This window comes from Pezoporus occidentalis, unplaced genomic scaffold, assembly GCF_034315485.1.
Source record: "Pezoporus occidentalis ecotype Australia unplaced genomic scaffold, CSIRO_AGI_Poc_V1 ctg172, whole genome shotgun sequence".
In the NCBI taxonomy this organism is placed as follows: Eukaryota; Metazoa; Chordata; class Aves; order Psittaciformes; family Psittacidae; genus Pezoporus; species Pezoporus occidentalis.
This window is the reverse complement of record NW_026913554.1, coordinates 1,962,551-1,981,129: the sequence shown is the minus strand read 5'-3', so window position 1 is coordinate 1,981,129 and position 18,579 is coordinate 1,962,551. Positions and strand designations below refer to the sequence as shown.

The following is an 18,579-nucleotide window of genomic DNA, read 5'->3' as shown; positions in this document are numbered from 1 at the left end:
CAGCATTCACTAGGTTTAGAAATAGAGGAAAGCTTACAATATAAGCAAGGTGCAATCGAGAGAGAGTCACGGAGCTTTTACTAGCCACGGTGACTGCCAACAAGCAGCCTGGAGCCAGCTGTGGACCGTTGGTATCCAGCAGGGACACTTCCACCCTCAGCACTGTGGTCACTGTGGTGACACCATCCGTGACAGAGATCTCCATGCTGTCCTCTGTTGCTGATGAACCATCATGCACGTACTGCAGAGCATTTCGAGTGACATCCTCATAGGTGAAGGTGTCACCTTCCCAAAAGAAAAATGCACAAGTCAGAAAGGCTCTCTTCAGAACACCTATTTCAAATGACCTAGGGGCTCCAATTTAGCAAAGGACTTAATAATGTACTAAACTAGCAATTAATACTGTCCTTACAAGGATGTGAGTTATGAAGGCATTTATTAGTGGGCTCATGTACATGCAGGGCAGAGGAAAAGCTGGAACCTTCAGAGTTTCACAGATTCCCTTCAAAATTCCCAGGGAGTGCACAGCTCCTCCTCTCTTCCCAGCTGCTTTGTAAGCTCATGCCTGTCATAGCTAGATAAGGTTTCCCTCTCCACACCTTCTGTTTGCACTACTCTCCTACATCTAACATTGGCTCATCTGATCACGCACTGGATATAGCTGCCACCAAAATCAACATTAAAACTCTACAGGAGCTTTCGACTGCTGGATGACAACAGATTTACATGGACTTCTGTAGAAATGTTCACTAGATTACTTCAATTAATTACTTCATATATGGCTTACCATGTAAAACAAAAAAGCCTTTTGATTAGCAGCTGGTTACAGGCAGAGGATTCACACACTTACGGATGCAGCCCTACCTGCCAGAAGCATCTGTCCTGTCCTGGTCAACTAAAGCAGCTATGTAGACAGGCACATGCTGACCCCTCTCTGGTGCTGACAAAGACTTCTGCTCAACTCACCTGCTCCCATGTGCTCCTGCATGTCTGCACTGTACTTTAGCACAATGCCATGACGGGGAGTTTTTACCAGCTCAAAGAAAAGACCCTCGGGAGCTGTATCCGTGTCACTCACAGCTAGCTGTATCCCTGTGTTGGAGAAGAGAGTGCAATTTCAGCATCCTCAGGCACTACACTGGGAATATCCCTTAGGTTTTGTGATGTGCTCTTATGAATGGAAGGAAAAAACTGTAATTCAGTCAGTATGTGCAAATCAGAATAATTCTGGAGCTGCTCTAACCCAAGACCTTTCTGGTTTCATGGAAATAATTAGTCCCCTGATGATGCTCAGATCAGATGTATTGGAGAACTTACTGCTAGCATGGTTCATGAATGACAGCTATGCAAAACCTTGGCTTATGAGACAGAAGTGCACAGTTTTCTCAGTGGTTGCTGCTACACCTGTACAAGCATGTCCTTAGCTACAACAGACAGAGGTGAGCGAGACCAAAACTCCCCTCTGTTCCATTCATGTGGCCTCCTGGCAATAAACACTGTGCCTCAGGCTGAGCTCTGCACCCCATCCCTTGTGCCCTACTCACCAATGGTGGCTCTGCCCCCCTGGCTGACCTCCAGGAATGGAGCTGTGATCTGGAACACTGGAGGCTGCTGTTCCGTAGAGAGCAAATGAATGACAAACACCATCTCCGGGGTTGTGTGCTCTCCATCAGACACTAGACACAGACAAAACCCACACCTGAACGTAGGGATATGTTTTCAGGCGCTCACCTGGAAAATTCACCCTTCTGTACAAAACCACCACCACACATCTTGACTTCTCTCCCACCTTCACTACACCTCTAAGGACATAAACACACAGTTCACGCCTGACAAGAGTATTTATCTTTGCCCCTAACTTGACTCCTGGCAGGACAAATGTAGCTTCTACAAGTCTGTGTCTATACATACTGTCTTCCACATATCTGATTTATGAGTGCATCAGATGCACTCATAAATCAGAACATGGACTTCTCCTTGCCAGTAGAACATTTTGCATACCTATGCTAGAAAACACATGGAAAGGGAATGATGTGTTAAACAGCCAAGCAAATTATCACTAGTAATTTAATTGTGGAAATGTTTCCAATACTATACTAAAAAAAAAACAAAATAGTGTAAAACTCTGATGTTCTTGTTCACACTGGGAGAAATCAGGCTTTTAGGACAGATTCCAGGCAACTACTGGAAAAAGACGTCTCTACTGAGCTGCAGCTTAGCTTCTATAAAACACTGCTGGGACACAGATGAATTCATATTCCCCAGGCGTGTGCATTTCCAGAAATTCCTACTGAGCACCCATAGGTGTGCTTGCAGCAGAAGAAAAGCCAAGGAATAGCAGGCAGCATGAAGGGTACAAGGATAAAACCTGCTTTGCCCCGGAAAGAGCAAATGGTTCACGTACCTGTGAATCGGAAGTTCACTGACTCTGGGAGACCTGAGGGGACAAACACCAGCACAGAGTAATTGTGGTCAGGCAGGAAAGCACATACTGATGTGGACTGGAACAACTTTTGGAGGGAACAAGTGCCTTTGCTTCAGGTAATGAGAGATAACATGCTACCCCTTCTTCCAAACTGTGAAATGCCTCCTGACGTTAGTGAAGGGCATGGTGATACATAGAACTGCATCTACCATGTACTGTCACTTCATTGCACAATCCTGTGCAAGTATGCTTGAAGTTTGTCCTATTTTTGCCCTTCTACCTCCTGCTCCAGACGTTATTCCTCTGATGATAGGAATCTTTTAACATCTTGGTTAAACTGAGTCAGCTCATACTCATCAATTCTAGTCTCAATCTCAAGGGCTAAACTGCCAGCGCATCAAAGATCCCAAGCATGGGAAGGGCTACAGTTCCTAATCCCACAGCAGATCAGCAGTTTGCCCAGCACAGCACCTAGTATCAGCATCAGCAATTCTAAATGCTGCAGTGAATGCTGCCACATCCCTATAATTCACTAAACATTGCTTATCAAACCACAGCTTCCTTTCTGTCATTCAAGCCTCATGCTCTCACAAGTACAGACATAACCATTAAGTCATTCCAGGACTGGAGGAAGACAGAAGTCCAGCTACCTCTACCAGTCTGGCAAGGCACTACAAAGAACATCCAGTTCCTTACCCGCAAAGGAGAACGCAATGATCTCTCTCAAGTGAGGAGCTGCAGTTGGCGGACGATAAGCAATCTTGCCATGGTTTATATCTGCTTGGGTGAAATACCTGACTGCAGAGAGAGGCCTGTCTCTGTGCTCCACAATACCTATAGAGGTAGAGAGCTCAGTATTAACAGCAGGAATTCATCTTATTTTTAAAACAAGATACCAAAGGCCACAGCTTCTTTTTCTCTCCCCAGGTGCTTCTTTTTACATCTTCAGTGGTTCCTGAATCAGCAAGATGGCTGTAACTTCTTGGAATATGAGAAATTAAGAGATTCCTCACTTTGTCATTCCTTCAAATACCTCTCACTAGAGAGTTGGAAAGCAGAAAGCCATTCAATATATTCCAGACAATAGTAAGAAAACTGCCAGAGCAGTATGGCTAGCTCCTAAACAAGCCAAAGAATGATACTCTAAGGGAAAATGATGTGATCAGAAAGCACAGTAATTAATTCAGCATCAAGCTGCCATGCTCTCAATAGGTACACTTGCCTTGGCCAGGAAGGAGAGGGATGGTCACATTGAACAGGATTTTCTCACTGGGAGTCTCCGGGTCTACAAAGGAGAGGTGATGGGGCTCAATCACTGTCACACGGTCCTCCAGCACCTCAATAAATACATACGAGCATCAAGGCCAGAGAAATGGGAAAATTCACTCCAAAATGCACTGAAATAGGATTTGCTTTGCTGTTCTTAAATATAATAAACATAAAAGTGTCTTATATATAATAAACATAAAACTGACAAGGGATGGATGGGCTGAACCTTAACCAAGTCTCTCTTCTTTTTTGACCTACAGCAACTAAGAAGAGATTCAGGAAAATCTAATTTGATCAAAACCTCCCTGGATGAAGATCTAATTAATTGCCTATGTAGTTTTCTGGTGTAGTCTGATATGGTTAGACTGGATTTGTGTTTGAAAGAAATCCTGGAAACAACTCAGCCATTTCCATTGGAATATAGAGGAATCAAAGCTTCCCTTTGTTTTAAATCCCTCTAAAAATGTTCTAATCATTCCATTACAATCACATCATTAGCTAAAGGCTGGCAGTGTGTTAGAGGAATTACAGTGCTGAATGAACAGACTTAAGTGCATAAAAGCAGTTAACTTGCATGTGTTCATGAACCTTAATCCTGTGGAATTAATAGCTATGAGAAGTCACAGAATTAAACAGTTCAGCTGGGTATGAAAAGCATCCAGCTCATTTCATAATCATGAACAAAATATGGAGAGAACAAACTAAACTGAAAACAGAGGCAATTAATTCATCTGCTTTGGAACATGAAATGATCAGGTTCAGCAACACGTTACAGGTTTTCACTTGGAAACACTTAACATTTTGTGCTTTCTCTTCAGCCAAGAAGACAGACTAATTTTGAAGGAGTCTGAAGACGAATGAACAGAACTCAAGTCACGCTGAGGCAAGGAAGTGCAATTTTATAATGGAAAGATTTAAGGTTATGGTTGCTTCATAGTTGCCTCCAAGGCCTATTTGTCTCTCCCAAAGGAAGGACTTGCAGGTTTTAAGGGGCCCCTCAGTAAAACGTATTTTATGGCACTATTGGATTTTGCAGTGTGTAATTAGCTATAAAATCCAGCAGTGCATGGCTCAGCCAGATATCTCTCCCATCAATTTTATCAATAATAACAACAACAGAAAGTCAAGAGCAGAAAGATACATTGCTGGCTATTGCTCCAAGTAGCAGTCTGAGCATATTTTATTATTGCCTGGGAAAGGTCACCACTATTTTAAACCCTGACAAGGCTGTTGTGTCATGAAATTTTCACTAATCCCTCTCCCACCTCTTCCTTTGGCTTTTCCTGGTCCCACACCTGGCAGGCTGTACTGGTTTAGGAGCCCTTCACCTGTCCTTATGTGGCTCCTCCCTGAGACCCATTGCCCCTGGGAGGTCTGCCACACCTACCCTCCTGCACTGCCTCTCAGGGTGCTTTTGTCTGCCCAAAGGCACAGGATTTCTGTTTGATAATGCTGAGTGTATGGCTGGCACCTCACATTCTCTAAATAAATCATCAGGAATGAGTAACACCAAAGATGACTGCATGCTGTCTTCAAGTTCATAGACCCAGCTCTCCCTCTCCCTGCATGCAGCTTCTGCCTGCTCTTTCCATGTTTCTTGTAAGTCCTCATCTCTGCTTTCTCAACACAACAAAGCTATGAGGCAAGGATGATGTCTAAATCAAACTCTGCCTCTGGGGTCCTGGCTCTCTGTGCATCCCAATGGGTGACCTGGGCGCTGAGCCCTGAAGCTCGCCTCTAGCCCACTTGGGATCCCTCCCTGCAGAATCAAAAAACAGCAGACAAGCAAGAGAAGAAGAATGCTGGAATTCACCCACGTGTGATGGGGACATGGAAAAGGCATGCACCAAAGCCTGAGAGCTCACAAAACCAACTTTAAACTTCCAAGTCATCTTTCCAATCAACACACTTAGGAAAAGAATTACATTAGGAGACCACTCTTATCAAAATGTTCACTCCCAGAGTTGATGGTGGAATAAAAGGTTCAGTTCCATGGATGCAGTGCTTGTCTGAATGTTTTCCACATACATTATAATCTATGTTTCTGATGTCAGAATGATGAATGAAAACCTCCTGATGTGGGTGGTCTACAGTTCTGATAGTTTACTGTGGTATTATTGGCAAGATCTATTCACTACAGTCTCTCTAACCCACAGTTTTTCACTCCGGCCATTCCTAATGCTTCTCAGGAAAGGGTAAGAATTCCATAAAAAGATGTTAAACACCTTAACATCCCTCTCCTTTCCAATCTATACATTCAGAACTTATAATATTGAGATTTCCAACTGTTCATGGCTATTTTCTCCCCTGTCTTTACTCTTCTAACCTGTCTTTTTTTCCATTTCTACTTCAGCCACCTATCTGGTGCACATACCCTGTTTCATAGATCTAATTTGATATTTGAATCAAACACAATAGCACGGGTAATAGCAAGTAGAAGAATGAACACTCAGTGGCAACTGCTTTATGTGGGCTCTGGTCACTGTGCAGTGCTGCGAGACGAGTGGGAACACAGAAACCATCAACCAGTGGCGTTGGTTCATACTTACAGCCATGTGCAAAGAGGAGCCAAGGGAAAGCTGAGGAGCTCTGGGTGTCTGTGGGAGAACTGCAACATTGAAGACATGGCTTTGCAAGCTGGACTGTGGACTGGTAGAGCTAGATACCTGGGAAGAAAAGATTAGATGAATGGATACCTGGCAGAGGACACCACTGCATTTCTAGACCAGTTTCATATGCTCCCTCTGCTCTTCCCCTGATCTGGGAAGGCAATGACATACCTTTCCAGTAGATACCAACCCAAAGCATACATGAATGGTAGTGAATGGGAATTAAGGCCTTTAAATACTAACCATTACTGCTTGCACAATCTAGAAATGGTTGATTTCTTTATTAACATTTAGAAAGGTATCTGTTTGTCAGTTCCCTACCTGCTGTTCATTCCTGCTTCCCCCAGTCACTGCCATAGTTTTACTGAATTTTACTTCAACTGTCTGTACACCTTAATGGAACTTTTCATCACAGGAATGAAAAAAAAAAGTTTTTTTAAACCTTTTTCCCACCTTAAAATGACCACTGGTTGTGCTGACAAGGTGAAAATAACTGGTCTTTTAATAAAAAGCACTGCACTGGCAGTGACTCCCTGTGATCCCAGTATCTCCCCAGACAAACTGTGCTTGTGTTTCAGAGACACATAAATATTTTCCATATCCCACTAAAACACCAAGGTTAAGTCAATAGAATCTAAATCAAAATGGCAAACCTGCAGTAACGATATTAAATTTGTAAAAAATCAAAGGAAATTTTACGAACCATCCCTAGAGATAAGCCTGCAAATGTTCACAGCAATCCTGAGATAAGGCAAGCACCCTTTGTAAAGCACCCTTTACACCCTCTTTCTTTGTTGGACACAGTCACAGCTTTATCTTTCAGTAGGGATTGAAGTTCATGCTTCAAACCAATAGAGCATTTTGTAAACAAGAATGGACTTTAGCCCAAACTTAATTTCAAGAAAATGCATTAAAAATGCATAAAAATGCATGCTCTGCTGAAGTGAAAGAAATTATTTTAGCCATTTGCTGGCCCTGTTTTCAGTTGATGCCATCTGCCTGGTAATTGCCAGTATATTGATGAAAACAAGGTGTCAACACTTTCTGAGATGCCCCAACGGACGGTTCAAGACTTGGACAGATGTGTTCTCATCTCCGATGTGACCAAGGCCATCGCCACTTTCTTTCTCAGTAGGGCTCTCCATACAGTTATTGCTGCTGCTCCAAGATAGTAAACCCAAACATTTAGCTTATGCAAAATGCATACTCTATACGAGGAATGTAGCAATTAAGCTAAAGATTAGCTTGCTCAACATTGACGCTCACAAATTCCTCATTATCACTTATGTTAATTACTTTAGAAATTACCTTAATTGCTGTTCTGGTGCTACAGTAATAGCTTCTGACTTGTAAACCAGATGTAACAAATACCATGCGCAAGTGTTCACACAGGCTTAGCATTAGGGGAGGCTGTTAAACTTTCCAAGCAAACAGCAAGGACCTGTCTAAGGAATTTTACAACCTGTAGGGAGATGGAATTTATTGTAGTGTTACATCTGCTGGGGAGTATTTGCACCTTTTTGTCTGTTTGCAAGAAGAAATACTCTAGCAAAAATTGAATTATTAGCTTAGAGACTGCAGAAAGTAGGAGGGTTGCTTGGTTTTGGGGGTTGCAAAACAATCTACAAACAGGCATTCAGAAGACTTTGTGCTTGGAGTACATATTACAGGGTTTATGACAGGGCTATGTAGTCGCCATGCAAGATCGAGGGGTTGAACCTCCTGAACTGCAAATGGTGCATCAGAACAGCCAGGATATGAGATGCAGTAACACACCTCGCACAGGGAAGCCCTTTCACAGATGTCTGGATCACAGGGATACTAGGGGACCTCTGTAAGGGTCTCCCCATGAAGATCCAGCACTCGGAGGATTATCTAGGACAGGCAACATGCTGCCATCCTGTCATACTGATGGGCTGTTACAAGCCTACTGGTTTCATCTTTTGGAAGTTGTAAGTGCAGATCTGCTTGCCTGTTAACTCTGGGGACTCTTGATCTCAGAGAACTTTCCGGCTCAGACAAGCTAGAAGGCACTAGGACAACATCCTTTCTTTTTTACAAAACCCCGTTCCTCCCTGAGTTGGAATTGCACAGAAAAACAGGCCAGCTATTAACAGCTTAAATGTTAGATGCTACTTGACAGACAAAATTTTTTCAGATTTGCAATATGGCCTGTGATTTGACACCCAGAAGGTTAATGCCCTTGCACATCGCTCAACAGTATGGGTAGCTGGCTGGCTTCACTGCCACAGATTAAAGCCTAGGGGTCCACATGCAGCAAAAGCTCTCTTGTGCATGAGTAAGAGACTCCCATGAATACAACGACGGGCTGCATCCATCCTGACATATAAGCACATTCATCTACAGGCAAGCAGCATGCACCCATACACACGTAAGTCTGTATGTGAATACATATTTACACATACATATTTACACACCTATTTGTGTGTGCATGTATGTGTACATGTATGTGTCTCTATTAAAGCTTTGGGTCACAATGTACAGGGAACAGCAGACAGTAATCTCAGACAAAAATGCCAGAACTGCTGTGTGACTCTCCCCATGAATATGATGAGGAGTACCTGGAATTGAAAGGAGTCACTTTCTATTTCAGATCCAGAGTGCCTGTACCACACAATGCCTTCGTTGATGTCCTCCTGGGTAAAAGAAGATGTAGGGGAGGCTGCTCTTCCACCAGGCAAAAGCTGCCATGAGTTTGCTGGGCCATCTGCTGGCATTGGAACCAGAAGCACCACTTCACCTGGGAAAAGCAAAGATGAACAGCCAGGGCACAACTTGCGAGAAAACACGGAGGAACACATGCTTTTTCATCAACTAATGAGTTGACAAGAATGAGGCGCAATCAAGGTTAAATAGCATTGCAGCAGACTATCCATCTTCCCCTCAAGGGTACAGCTTCAGTATCAGAATACAGTATGCTGATTTTTTCAAGGTCAGCTCTTTGCTAGCTCTTTTGGGGACTTATTATACCAAAAAGTATACTCAGCCAACTTTTCTGAACAGAAATCTTAGAGTTCTTGAACAGATAAAGGACCTGGTTTGTAGATCTTACTCCAAAAGTATGTAGCTTTTATATCTCTAACATCCAGCTTATTTTTGCATTAGATTCTCAGCAGAACTGAAATATCAGTGCCTTTACTGTAGATATGACAGAGAACAGCACAGCAGGATGGGGGCATGTCCCACTCATTATCAGCTTTCCTCACAGATGCCTGCAAGGATTGGATTTTGATGTCACTACTAATGTTCTATTTATAAAATTACTCAAAGAGCCACGTGCTACTCACCAACAAAAGGTTATCAACATTTGGTCATCAATTTCATTGATGTGAACATTTTTCCTAACACACATAAAGGAAATTAAAATCTGACAAAGAGCTACAGTATTGAAACAAATGGCATATTTTTCTATTTTACAATGTAATTTACTTGACTTGGAGTTAACATACAATCTGTGAAAAAATTATACCCTCTTTCCCCTATCTGTACTATTCTTGACTATATAAAATTTATCTGCTCTTTAAATTACTTATTAGTTGTATATTGTGCTTTTCCACCAGTCTTCGAACATATCCCTCATGGCTACTAATTTAGAAGCCACATATATTATAAATCACTTCAACTCTCTTTACAGCATTAATCATTCTGTTATGCAAAATATTCATCTTAAGCTCTCCCATTTCATTTCCAAACACACCCTCAAACAGTTCGAGCAATAAAAATATAATTCAGCAAGATGAAATATACTTCCATTTTATCATCAAACTCTATGCTAATATTCCCTTATCGGTGCCCTAATTACATTCCTAAACTTGTGCTTTTGCTCATGGGAGTTCACCACTTTAATCTTTTGTGTGATTTTGAAAGATGCTAATCACATACCCAAAGGAGTTAGGGCCTGCAAGTTGTTTACCCCTCCCAAAGTATAAGAAGAAACAATCAGAACATAATAGCTTTTTAAAGCAAGATGCAGGTGTATGTGTCTTCTTATAAATTAATATTTATCATTATTAGAAGGAACAACTCTGTAATGTTTACTTATATAGTTTATGATTACCACTTCATTTGAAACATTTATTTTTTTTAAAGTATAAAAGCACCTGTTCATAGGTTACACACATGAACATGAAACTTGTGCACGTCAGGAGGAAGGGATCTGGACAGAGATCTTCCTTCCCTAATTATACCCCTTTTGTTTGGTTTCAGAGTCTTGAAGTAAAGAGCAAGAAGCATTCTTTGTCCACACACCCTGTAGCTACACATACAGGAATGCAGTAGCTAATTCTAAAGTGGTTTTCCTTTCTATCTAAAAATCAAATTATATATTTTCTACAGGCAAGAATATCTTTTCCCTTAGTCAAATCCTAAGATAGGCAGATAAGCCCTCATTTATTCAGGAACCATTTTCTACATTGCTCTGTCTTATTTTTTCCCTCCCTTTCTGTGAAATGGCATTTTAGATAAAATTTTGAAGATCATTGATTTTTACTGCTTATTGCTCACCTGCAGCTACAAACCCATTTGTGTTATTGCAATTAATTACAGTAGAGCTAATTATGGTGATACAAATACAGGTTTATAAATTTCAGTTACGGTTAGGCAGCAGGAGACAAGCTCCTCAGGGAAAAATTCTTGTTTTCATATAAATGCTTATTAAAAATGAGAAGTCAGTCCTTCATCTGCAGAAAACTAGAGGGGAAATACAAATTAATTACTTCTCTTCTGAACTGCAAAAATAACATAATCTATGTTTCCATCAAGTACTGGCAGCTGTTACGGAAACCAGACTATCCTTACAGCAAAAGGCAAAAAAACAGCACTGAGGTTGCTAATGGGATCTTCTAATTTTATGCAGCTCAGCAAATTAAAAGCAATGATATAATTTCATGGAAGTGCAAAATGTATTATTAAAAGACATGGTTCTAGTGGAGAAAATGGTGATGCTGAGCAGGAAAACGTCATTTTTCTGTCTATATTAACCTTCCATACACATATGACATCTCTCTTGTCCACCCACTTTCTCTCAGTTTGTATCTCAGCCACAAATCCCAGTACCTTCCACACACCTCCCTTGCCTAGATCCAGAAGATACTCTGCAGAAGATAAGCAGCAGTCCTATGCATGGGGCTGCTCGTGGAAGTCATTATTGTGACAGATGAGATCAGAGCCTCTCAGAAGAATTTGGAGACAAGAATTATATGTAGATGTCACCAATTTCTGCCTGACTCAATAACCCCTTTCATTAACAAAAGTTAAATCAAGTGTCATGGAATTTACAAAGCTCTCCAGCTCCCCACAGTAAACTTTTGCTCAGCAGTTTCTATTACCCTATGCTCCTCTTAAACCAGACATTCACTGTAGAATATTATCTTTTGGCAGTAAGACTCTGCTCTCACAAGGCTATAAAACCACCAGAATTTCACTACTGCTAGAGAAACACAGTTGCAGATGACTAGGCAGGACAATAGCGCTTCATTCCTCTGCATGCCCATTTGAACTGGAAAAAGATGAGGTTAGCAGCACTTACTCGGCATATTATTACAGCGAAATATCCCCTCAAATGCTATTTGTTGTAGGAAAAATACAATGGAAAAGCCACATTCACATGGGCCTGTGAAGAACACCCTCTCCCCCAGAAGTAACTAGAACTCTGCACTTTTATTTAGCACATGGACATCCTCGTGCATGTGGGGTGAAAGGCAACACCCTACAGGTGCTTTGTCACAACACTCCAGAGGTATTTACCATGTCTTGGCTGGTCCTTGATGATGGTGTAGGTTATCTCGGAGTCACGAACACCGGGCAGCTCAGCATGCAGAATGGTCTTGGAGATCTGCAGCATGCCTCCCTGGGGAACCCACACCAGGGAATTTGTCACCAGACGAGGGCTTCTGTCACTCTGCATTTAGGGAGACAGCAGAAAAAAAGGCTTAACTGAGTGTCAACAATGCTGCACTCATGGAAACAGATTTTCAAGTGAAAAGGATCAAGCAGAATATTTTGGAATTTGTTATGCATTCAACCCCGGTTGTCTGCTCCAAGAAACAACTGTGCATTCTTCACCTATCCACAGTCGAAAATTCACTACTATCAACATCAAATTACTCCTGTGGCTTTTTTTTTCCCAAATAAATATTTATCATATTAAGTCAAGCTTCTTAACATGCGGACATGAGGACCGGATGCAGTAATGGCTTCACTATCATTTTCATGTACTTCAGTAACACTACTTTGGCATTCAAGGATTTTATTATCCCTTTTTAGCTCTAAATTACTTTGTTAGCTTATGCTCTGTTGGACAGGCAACCAAAATCCCCGTGACCTCTTCTGTGTTCTGGTTCTTTCTTATAAGTCCAATTGCTGTAAATGTGACTTCTTTTCTTGATTTCTGCACATTCACCTTGAAACTGGCTGTGGTGAACTGCAAAGTCAGTCAAAGTCCTGACTGCTCCATAGAATTGATCATCCTCATTTACTATTGCACATAATTGTGTGTCACTCCAAAACTGATAAATGCCTTATTACTATGTTCTTCTGAATCTGCAGCAGACAGTAGAGAGGGCTAGAAAGATGTTTGTGAACAAGAATCCCATTAAAGGATGATTTCCCATCTCCATTTTGACATCTGTTGTGCACCTTTCACCCATGTAGTTTGTATTACACCTATTTTGCACAGTGTTTATTCTTATATGCCACTTATATGCCACCTATATGATCTCAGACTGTGTCAGGTCAAGAGTTTCCCAGCACAAAGGTCTATTATTTTTATAAAGAACAGTGAAGAAGAAAACCAGACCCTCTGCCAGCTGCCATGAGAACCCTGACAGTATATGTAACTTCCCTCTGGCAAATTCCCTCTGACCTCATTGATCTGAACACACCATGACATATTCAGGCCTAAGAGAGCATAACTCTGGAACAGGAAACAAACTCAGAAGGTCAGAAAGGTCCTTGGATTTCTTGTATGAGGAGAGAAAATAAAGACCAGCCACACTTCCAAAGAAGGACAGGCAAAATGCACTGCTTAGAGTGGTTTGGACCACTCGGTCGATAAAGAAATGGCTGGATGGCAGCACACAAAGAGTTGTGGTCAATGGCTCAATGTCCAGCTGGAGATCAGTAACGAGTGGCGTCCCTCAGGGATCGGTGTTGGGACCGGTCCTGTTCAACATCTTTGTCGCTGACATGGACAGTGGGATTGAGCGTGCCCTCAGCAAGTTTGCCAATGACACCAAGCTGTGTGGTTCGGTTCATACACTGGAGGGAAGGAATGCCATCCAGAGGGACCTTGACACACTTGTGAGGTGGGCTGATGCCAACCTCATGAAGTTTAACCATGACAAGTGCAAGGTCTTAACACCTGGTTCAGAACAATCCCAGGCACAGCTACAGGTTGGGCAGAGAAGAGATTCAGAGCAGCCCTGCAGAGAAGGACTTGGGGGTGTTGGTTGATGAGAAAATGAACATGAGCCGGCAGTGTGCGCTCACAGCCCAGAAAGCCAACTGTATCCTGGGCTGCATCAAAAGGAGCATGATCAGCAGGTCAAAGGAGGTGATCCTGCCCCTCTACTCTGCTCTTGTAAGACCTCACCTGGAGTATTGTGTGCAGTTCTGGCATCCTCAACATAAAAAGGACATGGAACTGTTGGAACAAGTCCAGAGAAGGGCCACAAGGATGATCAGGGGACTGAAGCACCTCCTGTATGAAGACAGGCTGAGAAAGTTGGGGCTGTTCAGCCTGGAGAAGGCTGCGTGGAGACCTCATAGCAGCTTTCCAGGATCTGAAGGGGACCTATAGAGATGCTGGGGAGGGACTCTTCATTAGGGACTGTAGTGATAGGACAAGGCGTAACAGGGTAAAACTAAAAGAGGGGAAGTTTACATTGGATATAAGCAGGAAATTCTTTCCTGTTAGGGTGGTGAGGCACTGCAATAGGTTGCCAAGGAAGGTTGTGAATGCTCCATCCCCGGCAGTGCTCAAGACCAGGCTGGACAAGGCTTTGGGTGATATGGTTTAGTGTGAGGTGTCCCTGCCCATGGCAAGGGGGTTGGAACTTGATGATCTTAAGGTCCTTTCCAACCCTAACTATTCTATGATTCTATAAGAGAAAATATTTCTAAGTGAATGTTCACAGAATCATAGAATGGTTTGATTAAAGAAACACAGAATAAAGAACTCTCACAGTAAAGAATTTCTTCGCTATATCCAACCTAAATCTCCCCTGTTTAATTTTGAACCCATTGCCCCTTATCCTATCACTATCCTTATAGGCCCCCTTCAGATACTGGAAGGCTGCTATGAGGTCTCCACCCAGCCTTCCCGCCAGGCTGAACAGCCCCAACTTTCTCAGCCTGTCTTCATACAGGAGGTGCTCCAGCCCCTGATCACCCTTGTGGTATCCTCTGGACTTGCTCCAACAGCTCCGTGCCCTTGTTACGTTGGGAACACCAGAACTGTTCAGAGTGCTCCAATGTTAATGGGTGATGAAATTCCTTGCAAGAATCCTGGAGACCTCCCTCATCTGGATCTCCTCTAGAGGTCCAACACAGCCCTAAAATAAACATCTTGAGTCTCTTCCCTGCATTCTCCCAGCCTCTCAGGAAAGAAAGGCTTCCACATCCCATCAGCAATGAGCAAATCACATGTGGTTACACCTGACCTTCTCTGACTTACAGTATGTAGGCCTGTTGATCAATTTTCTAGATCACGGGCTTCTAATTCCCCATTGGAGCACCACTGGTGGTGCTCTGCCAAAAAATGAAGCACCAGCAGTTCTCAAATTCATTTCACAGAAGCTGTAATTGTTCAAGAATGTCAACAAAGATAAACAGCAGTGCAAATCTTTATGAAGAGCTCTCAAAATAGAGGCCAGCTGTTCAGACTGCAGTAGATCAAACGAAGAGTTTGGATGGGAGAAGCAGGCTGTTAGGAACCAAAGGGGCTACAAAAAGCACCTTGCAGAAAACAAGGCACAACTGTTGTGAAGAAGCAAGCCCTTCTGATTCATAATATTTGGAATGTTGTTGTCCTTTATGTTTTTACACTTTCACCACAGTGCTCCTACAGATTAATGCCTGAACTCATTAAATAGGAATCCTAAAAAGGTCCTTTCACACCAAGACTTACTATACAGAACATCCAGCAGTACATTACAACAAGATAAGGAATGTGGTTAAAAAAACCCACACCCTGAGCTTCCACACCTACACCCAGGGTCCTATTGGGCTCTTGAGCATCCTTTGATGAAAAACAAGGGGAAAAAAAACCAAATGTCTTGATATGTGTGTGCCTCAACAGCACCTTTTCAGAACCAGACCCTGCATGCATTCCAGCTCCCAAAGCTATTCCACAAAGATGGCAATTAGGATGAGACAGGAGCTGGGTATCTGCCAGCTCTACCCTCATACTAAAAGCTGCTCCACTCTCACCTCTGTCACCACCTTTATTCTTCTCTGTAGCCAAGGACTGCACAGAGAGACTTAGATAATGAGAGACACAGGAGCACAAAATCAGCTAATAAAAGAAACTAGACGTAGTAATTCACCCTCACTGGCATTTACAAGAACCTGCTTAATCAACAGCAAAAAAGAAAAGACGTGTTATGAACAACACAGAGCCTGTCCAAGCTTTTTTACAGTCCTTCTGATCTGATACAGGCTCCTTAGGGAGTGATGTGGGTGAAGACAGCAGAGGCAGGGCCGCTCTTATTCCAGGAATCTAGTAAGTCAGCACCAGCCTTGAAAGCAGCTTTTTCATTCCGAGACTGATGGGTGAGTCATGTCTCTAATGAGCATTAATTACTAGAGCAGCTTCAGGAGCACCTCAGGGTCCAAATGGGATCAGGCTCCCCTTGTGCTAAATACCCAGACCCATGTAGTGGTTGTAAATGTTCATGCCCAAGTTGCTGTGAAAGACGTCTAATATGGCAGAGAAAAGGTCAAAAGGGTAATGCCTCCTGATTCCTTTTCATTGAGTGAAAGCACTCAAAGATGGTGTAATTCTCGGATCCACACATATAAAAACACTGAAAATAGTGGATCAACAGCTCTGTTTTTCATCACTCTTCCCCATTAACTAAAGGATAAGGGAATTTTCAGCTTTCTTTTTTCCTTCTATTTTATTACAATATTAAAATGAAATGCTTATGAGTACTTTAGCAACTTTATTTTTGTCAAGGTTCCACACCACATAATGTATGTTTTTCACACCTTGTTTGGCTGGGGTTTGTTTAATAAACAAATGGAAAGCATTAAAAGCACCACTGCTTTTAATTTGACTTCTGTAATCTCTATAAAAGTTAATATCAAGTGCCACTTGAAAATTCAAAAAGCTGCTCCCTGTCTGTATTTGGACAGAAGAGACAAACCACCACTGTATAATTATGAACTGCAATAAAAGCAGGAAATAAAAAATAAAGTACTCCTGAATAATTTCTGAATTTAGGTATCTGTTCCTTGTCCTTAGGGAAGTTATCAGGCACAAAGATGCAACAAGTGAAAGATTTCAGCAGAGCAGAACTCCTGACCTTGGAAGACACCACCACCACCAAAGTACCAGTGATTGACCTTAATAGTCAAGTTGTTTCAGTTCATGCATGGTCCTTTTGTTTCCCATCACACACACTTCAGTCTGAGAGATTTGCCTATCTCATCAGCCCTCCCTCCTTGCCATCCACTCCATTTGTTCACTTATTTATTGCCCTCACCAGTACAAAACTCACCTGCAACTCCAGAAAATCTTTTATCAAGTAACTATGGATTTTGCATTGTCAAAGTGGCAAAACTGGAGCTGAACCATTCCTGTCGCAAACCAAAAATTCACGTGAACTCCAAAACTCAATCAATCCACTGCTTTCTCCTGCCTCTGACCAGAGCCTGTCAGTAATGCAGGATTAGTGACACCTCAGGGACATAATGATACTTCTCCAGATATCTAATTTGCCTGCCACTGCTAGGCTTTGCTCTTCTTCGAAGACAGGCTGAGAGAGCTGGGCTTGTTCAGCCTGGAGAAGAGAAGGCTCCCAGGAGATGTTAGAGCAGCTTCCAGTGCCTAAAGGGGCTGACAAGAAATCTGGAGAGGGGCTTTAGACAGGGGCAGGTAGGGACAGGACAAGGGAGAGTGGCTTTAAACAGAGGGGAGATTTAGATTAGCTAGTAGGAAGAAGTTCTTCCCTGTGAAGGTGGTGAGGTCCTGGCACAGGTTGCCCAGAGAAGCCATGGCTGACCCATCCCTGGCAGTGTTCAAGGCCAGGTTGGATGGGGCTTGGAGCAACCTGGTCTAGTGGAAGGTGTCCCTGCCTGTGGCAAAGGGTTAAAACTGGATGCTCTTTAAGGTCCCTTGCAACCCAAACCAGCCTATGATTCTATGTCACAGCACATACCTTGGGAACAATCTTAATGTGGAACAGGATGTTCTGGAAGTGGTACCCATCACTGACTTGCAAAATAACGGCATCATCCTGGGTGTCAGAACCATCATGAGCATAACTCAGCAGCCCACTGGCAAGGTCATCCAGGTGGAACATATGGACTGCAGAAGCCAAGTTCCCAGGAGCTCTGATCAGCTGCCCGTGACGTGGAGGCTCTAGAACCATCAGCACAACATCCTGAGGATTGTCGCTGTCTCTCACAGAAAGCAACTGCTCTGTTACAGTTCCAATTTCCCCTCTGTGGATAAGGAGAGCCTCGTTCCTGAACACATATGGGGCCTGAAACACAAAAGCAGCTCTTAGGTGTTTGCTAAACCATATAAATTTGATCACGATCAAAGTCTGGAATGAAAAATGTGGGGTTAAGAAAATATGCTCACTTCATCCCTGAAAACCTCCTGTTTCTAAGCAGCAGAGAATCACTCTTCACACCTTCCCCCCCAGCGGGCAGATCTAGCAATTTAGACTGATTTAGCTACATTAAAAGAAGATTCTCCTAACAGCAAGGTTAGGAAAGATTCAAAAAAACGAAAAGGACATTTATATAGAAAGCAGTTCAGTTATCAGCTAGTCTATATTGCCTTTGCCCTCTGCACAGGTAACAGATAAAGGATACAGCTTCGCCTTACTACCACCCATGGAAATTCAAATGGAAACCCGGATCCCAACTATTTTGGGAGGTCTACACATTACATGCATGTCCACAGGCTCAACTGGAATGCAGGCACCTCAAATGCTGCAGATTCATGCCTGTAAATAATCATTTCGGGGGGGGGGGGGGGGGGGGGGGGGGGTGGAGACACACCACATTCTTCCTGTGTATAAC

At 42.7% G+C, this 18,579-nt stretch overlaps 1 protein-coding gene across 1 annotated transcript in view; it reads right to left on the bottom strand.

Moving 5' to 3' along the window:
* The window catches only part of FRAS1 (Fraser extracellular matrix complex subunit 1), a 156,383-nt gene that overhangs the window by 30,594 nt on the left and 107,210 nt on the right, over positions 1 to 18,579 (bottom strand). Inside the window, exons 28-37 of the mRNA XM_062614161.1 lie at positions 17,706 to 18,032; positions 12,070 to 12,223; positions 8,886 to 9,064; positions 6,244 to 6,360; positions 3,648 to 3,762; positions 3,122 to 3,259; positions 2,405 to 2,437; positions 1,545 to 1,676; positions 967 to 1,092; positions 38 to 285 (exon numbers count right to left, since the gene is read on the bottom strand). Of these exons, the coding sequence (XP_062470145.1) occupies positions 38 to 285; positions 967 to 1,092; positions 1,545 to 1,676; positions 2,405 to 2,437; positions 3,122 to 3,259; positions 3,648 to 3,762; positions 6,244 to 6,360; positions 8,886 to 9,064; positions 12,070 to 12,223; positions 17,706 to 18,032 (1,569 nt within the window). The remainder of the gene's footprint in view (positions 1 to 37; positions 286 to 966; positions 1,093 to 1,544; positions 1,677 to 2,404; positions 2,438 to 3,121; positions 3,260 to 3,647; positions 3,763 to 6,243; positions 6,361 to 8,885; positions 9,065 to 12,069; positions 12,224 to 17,705; positions 18,033 to 18,579) is intronic.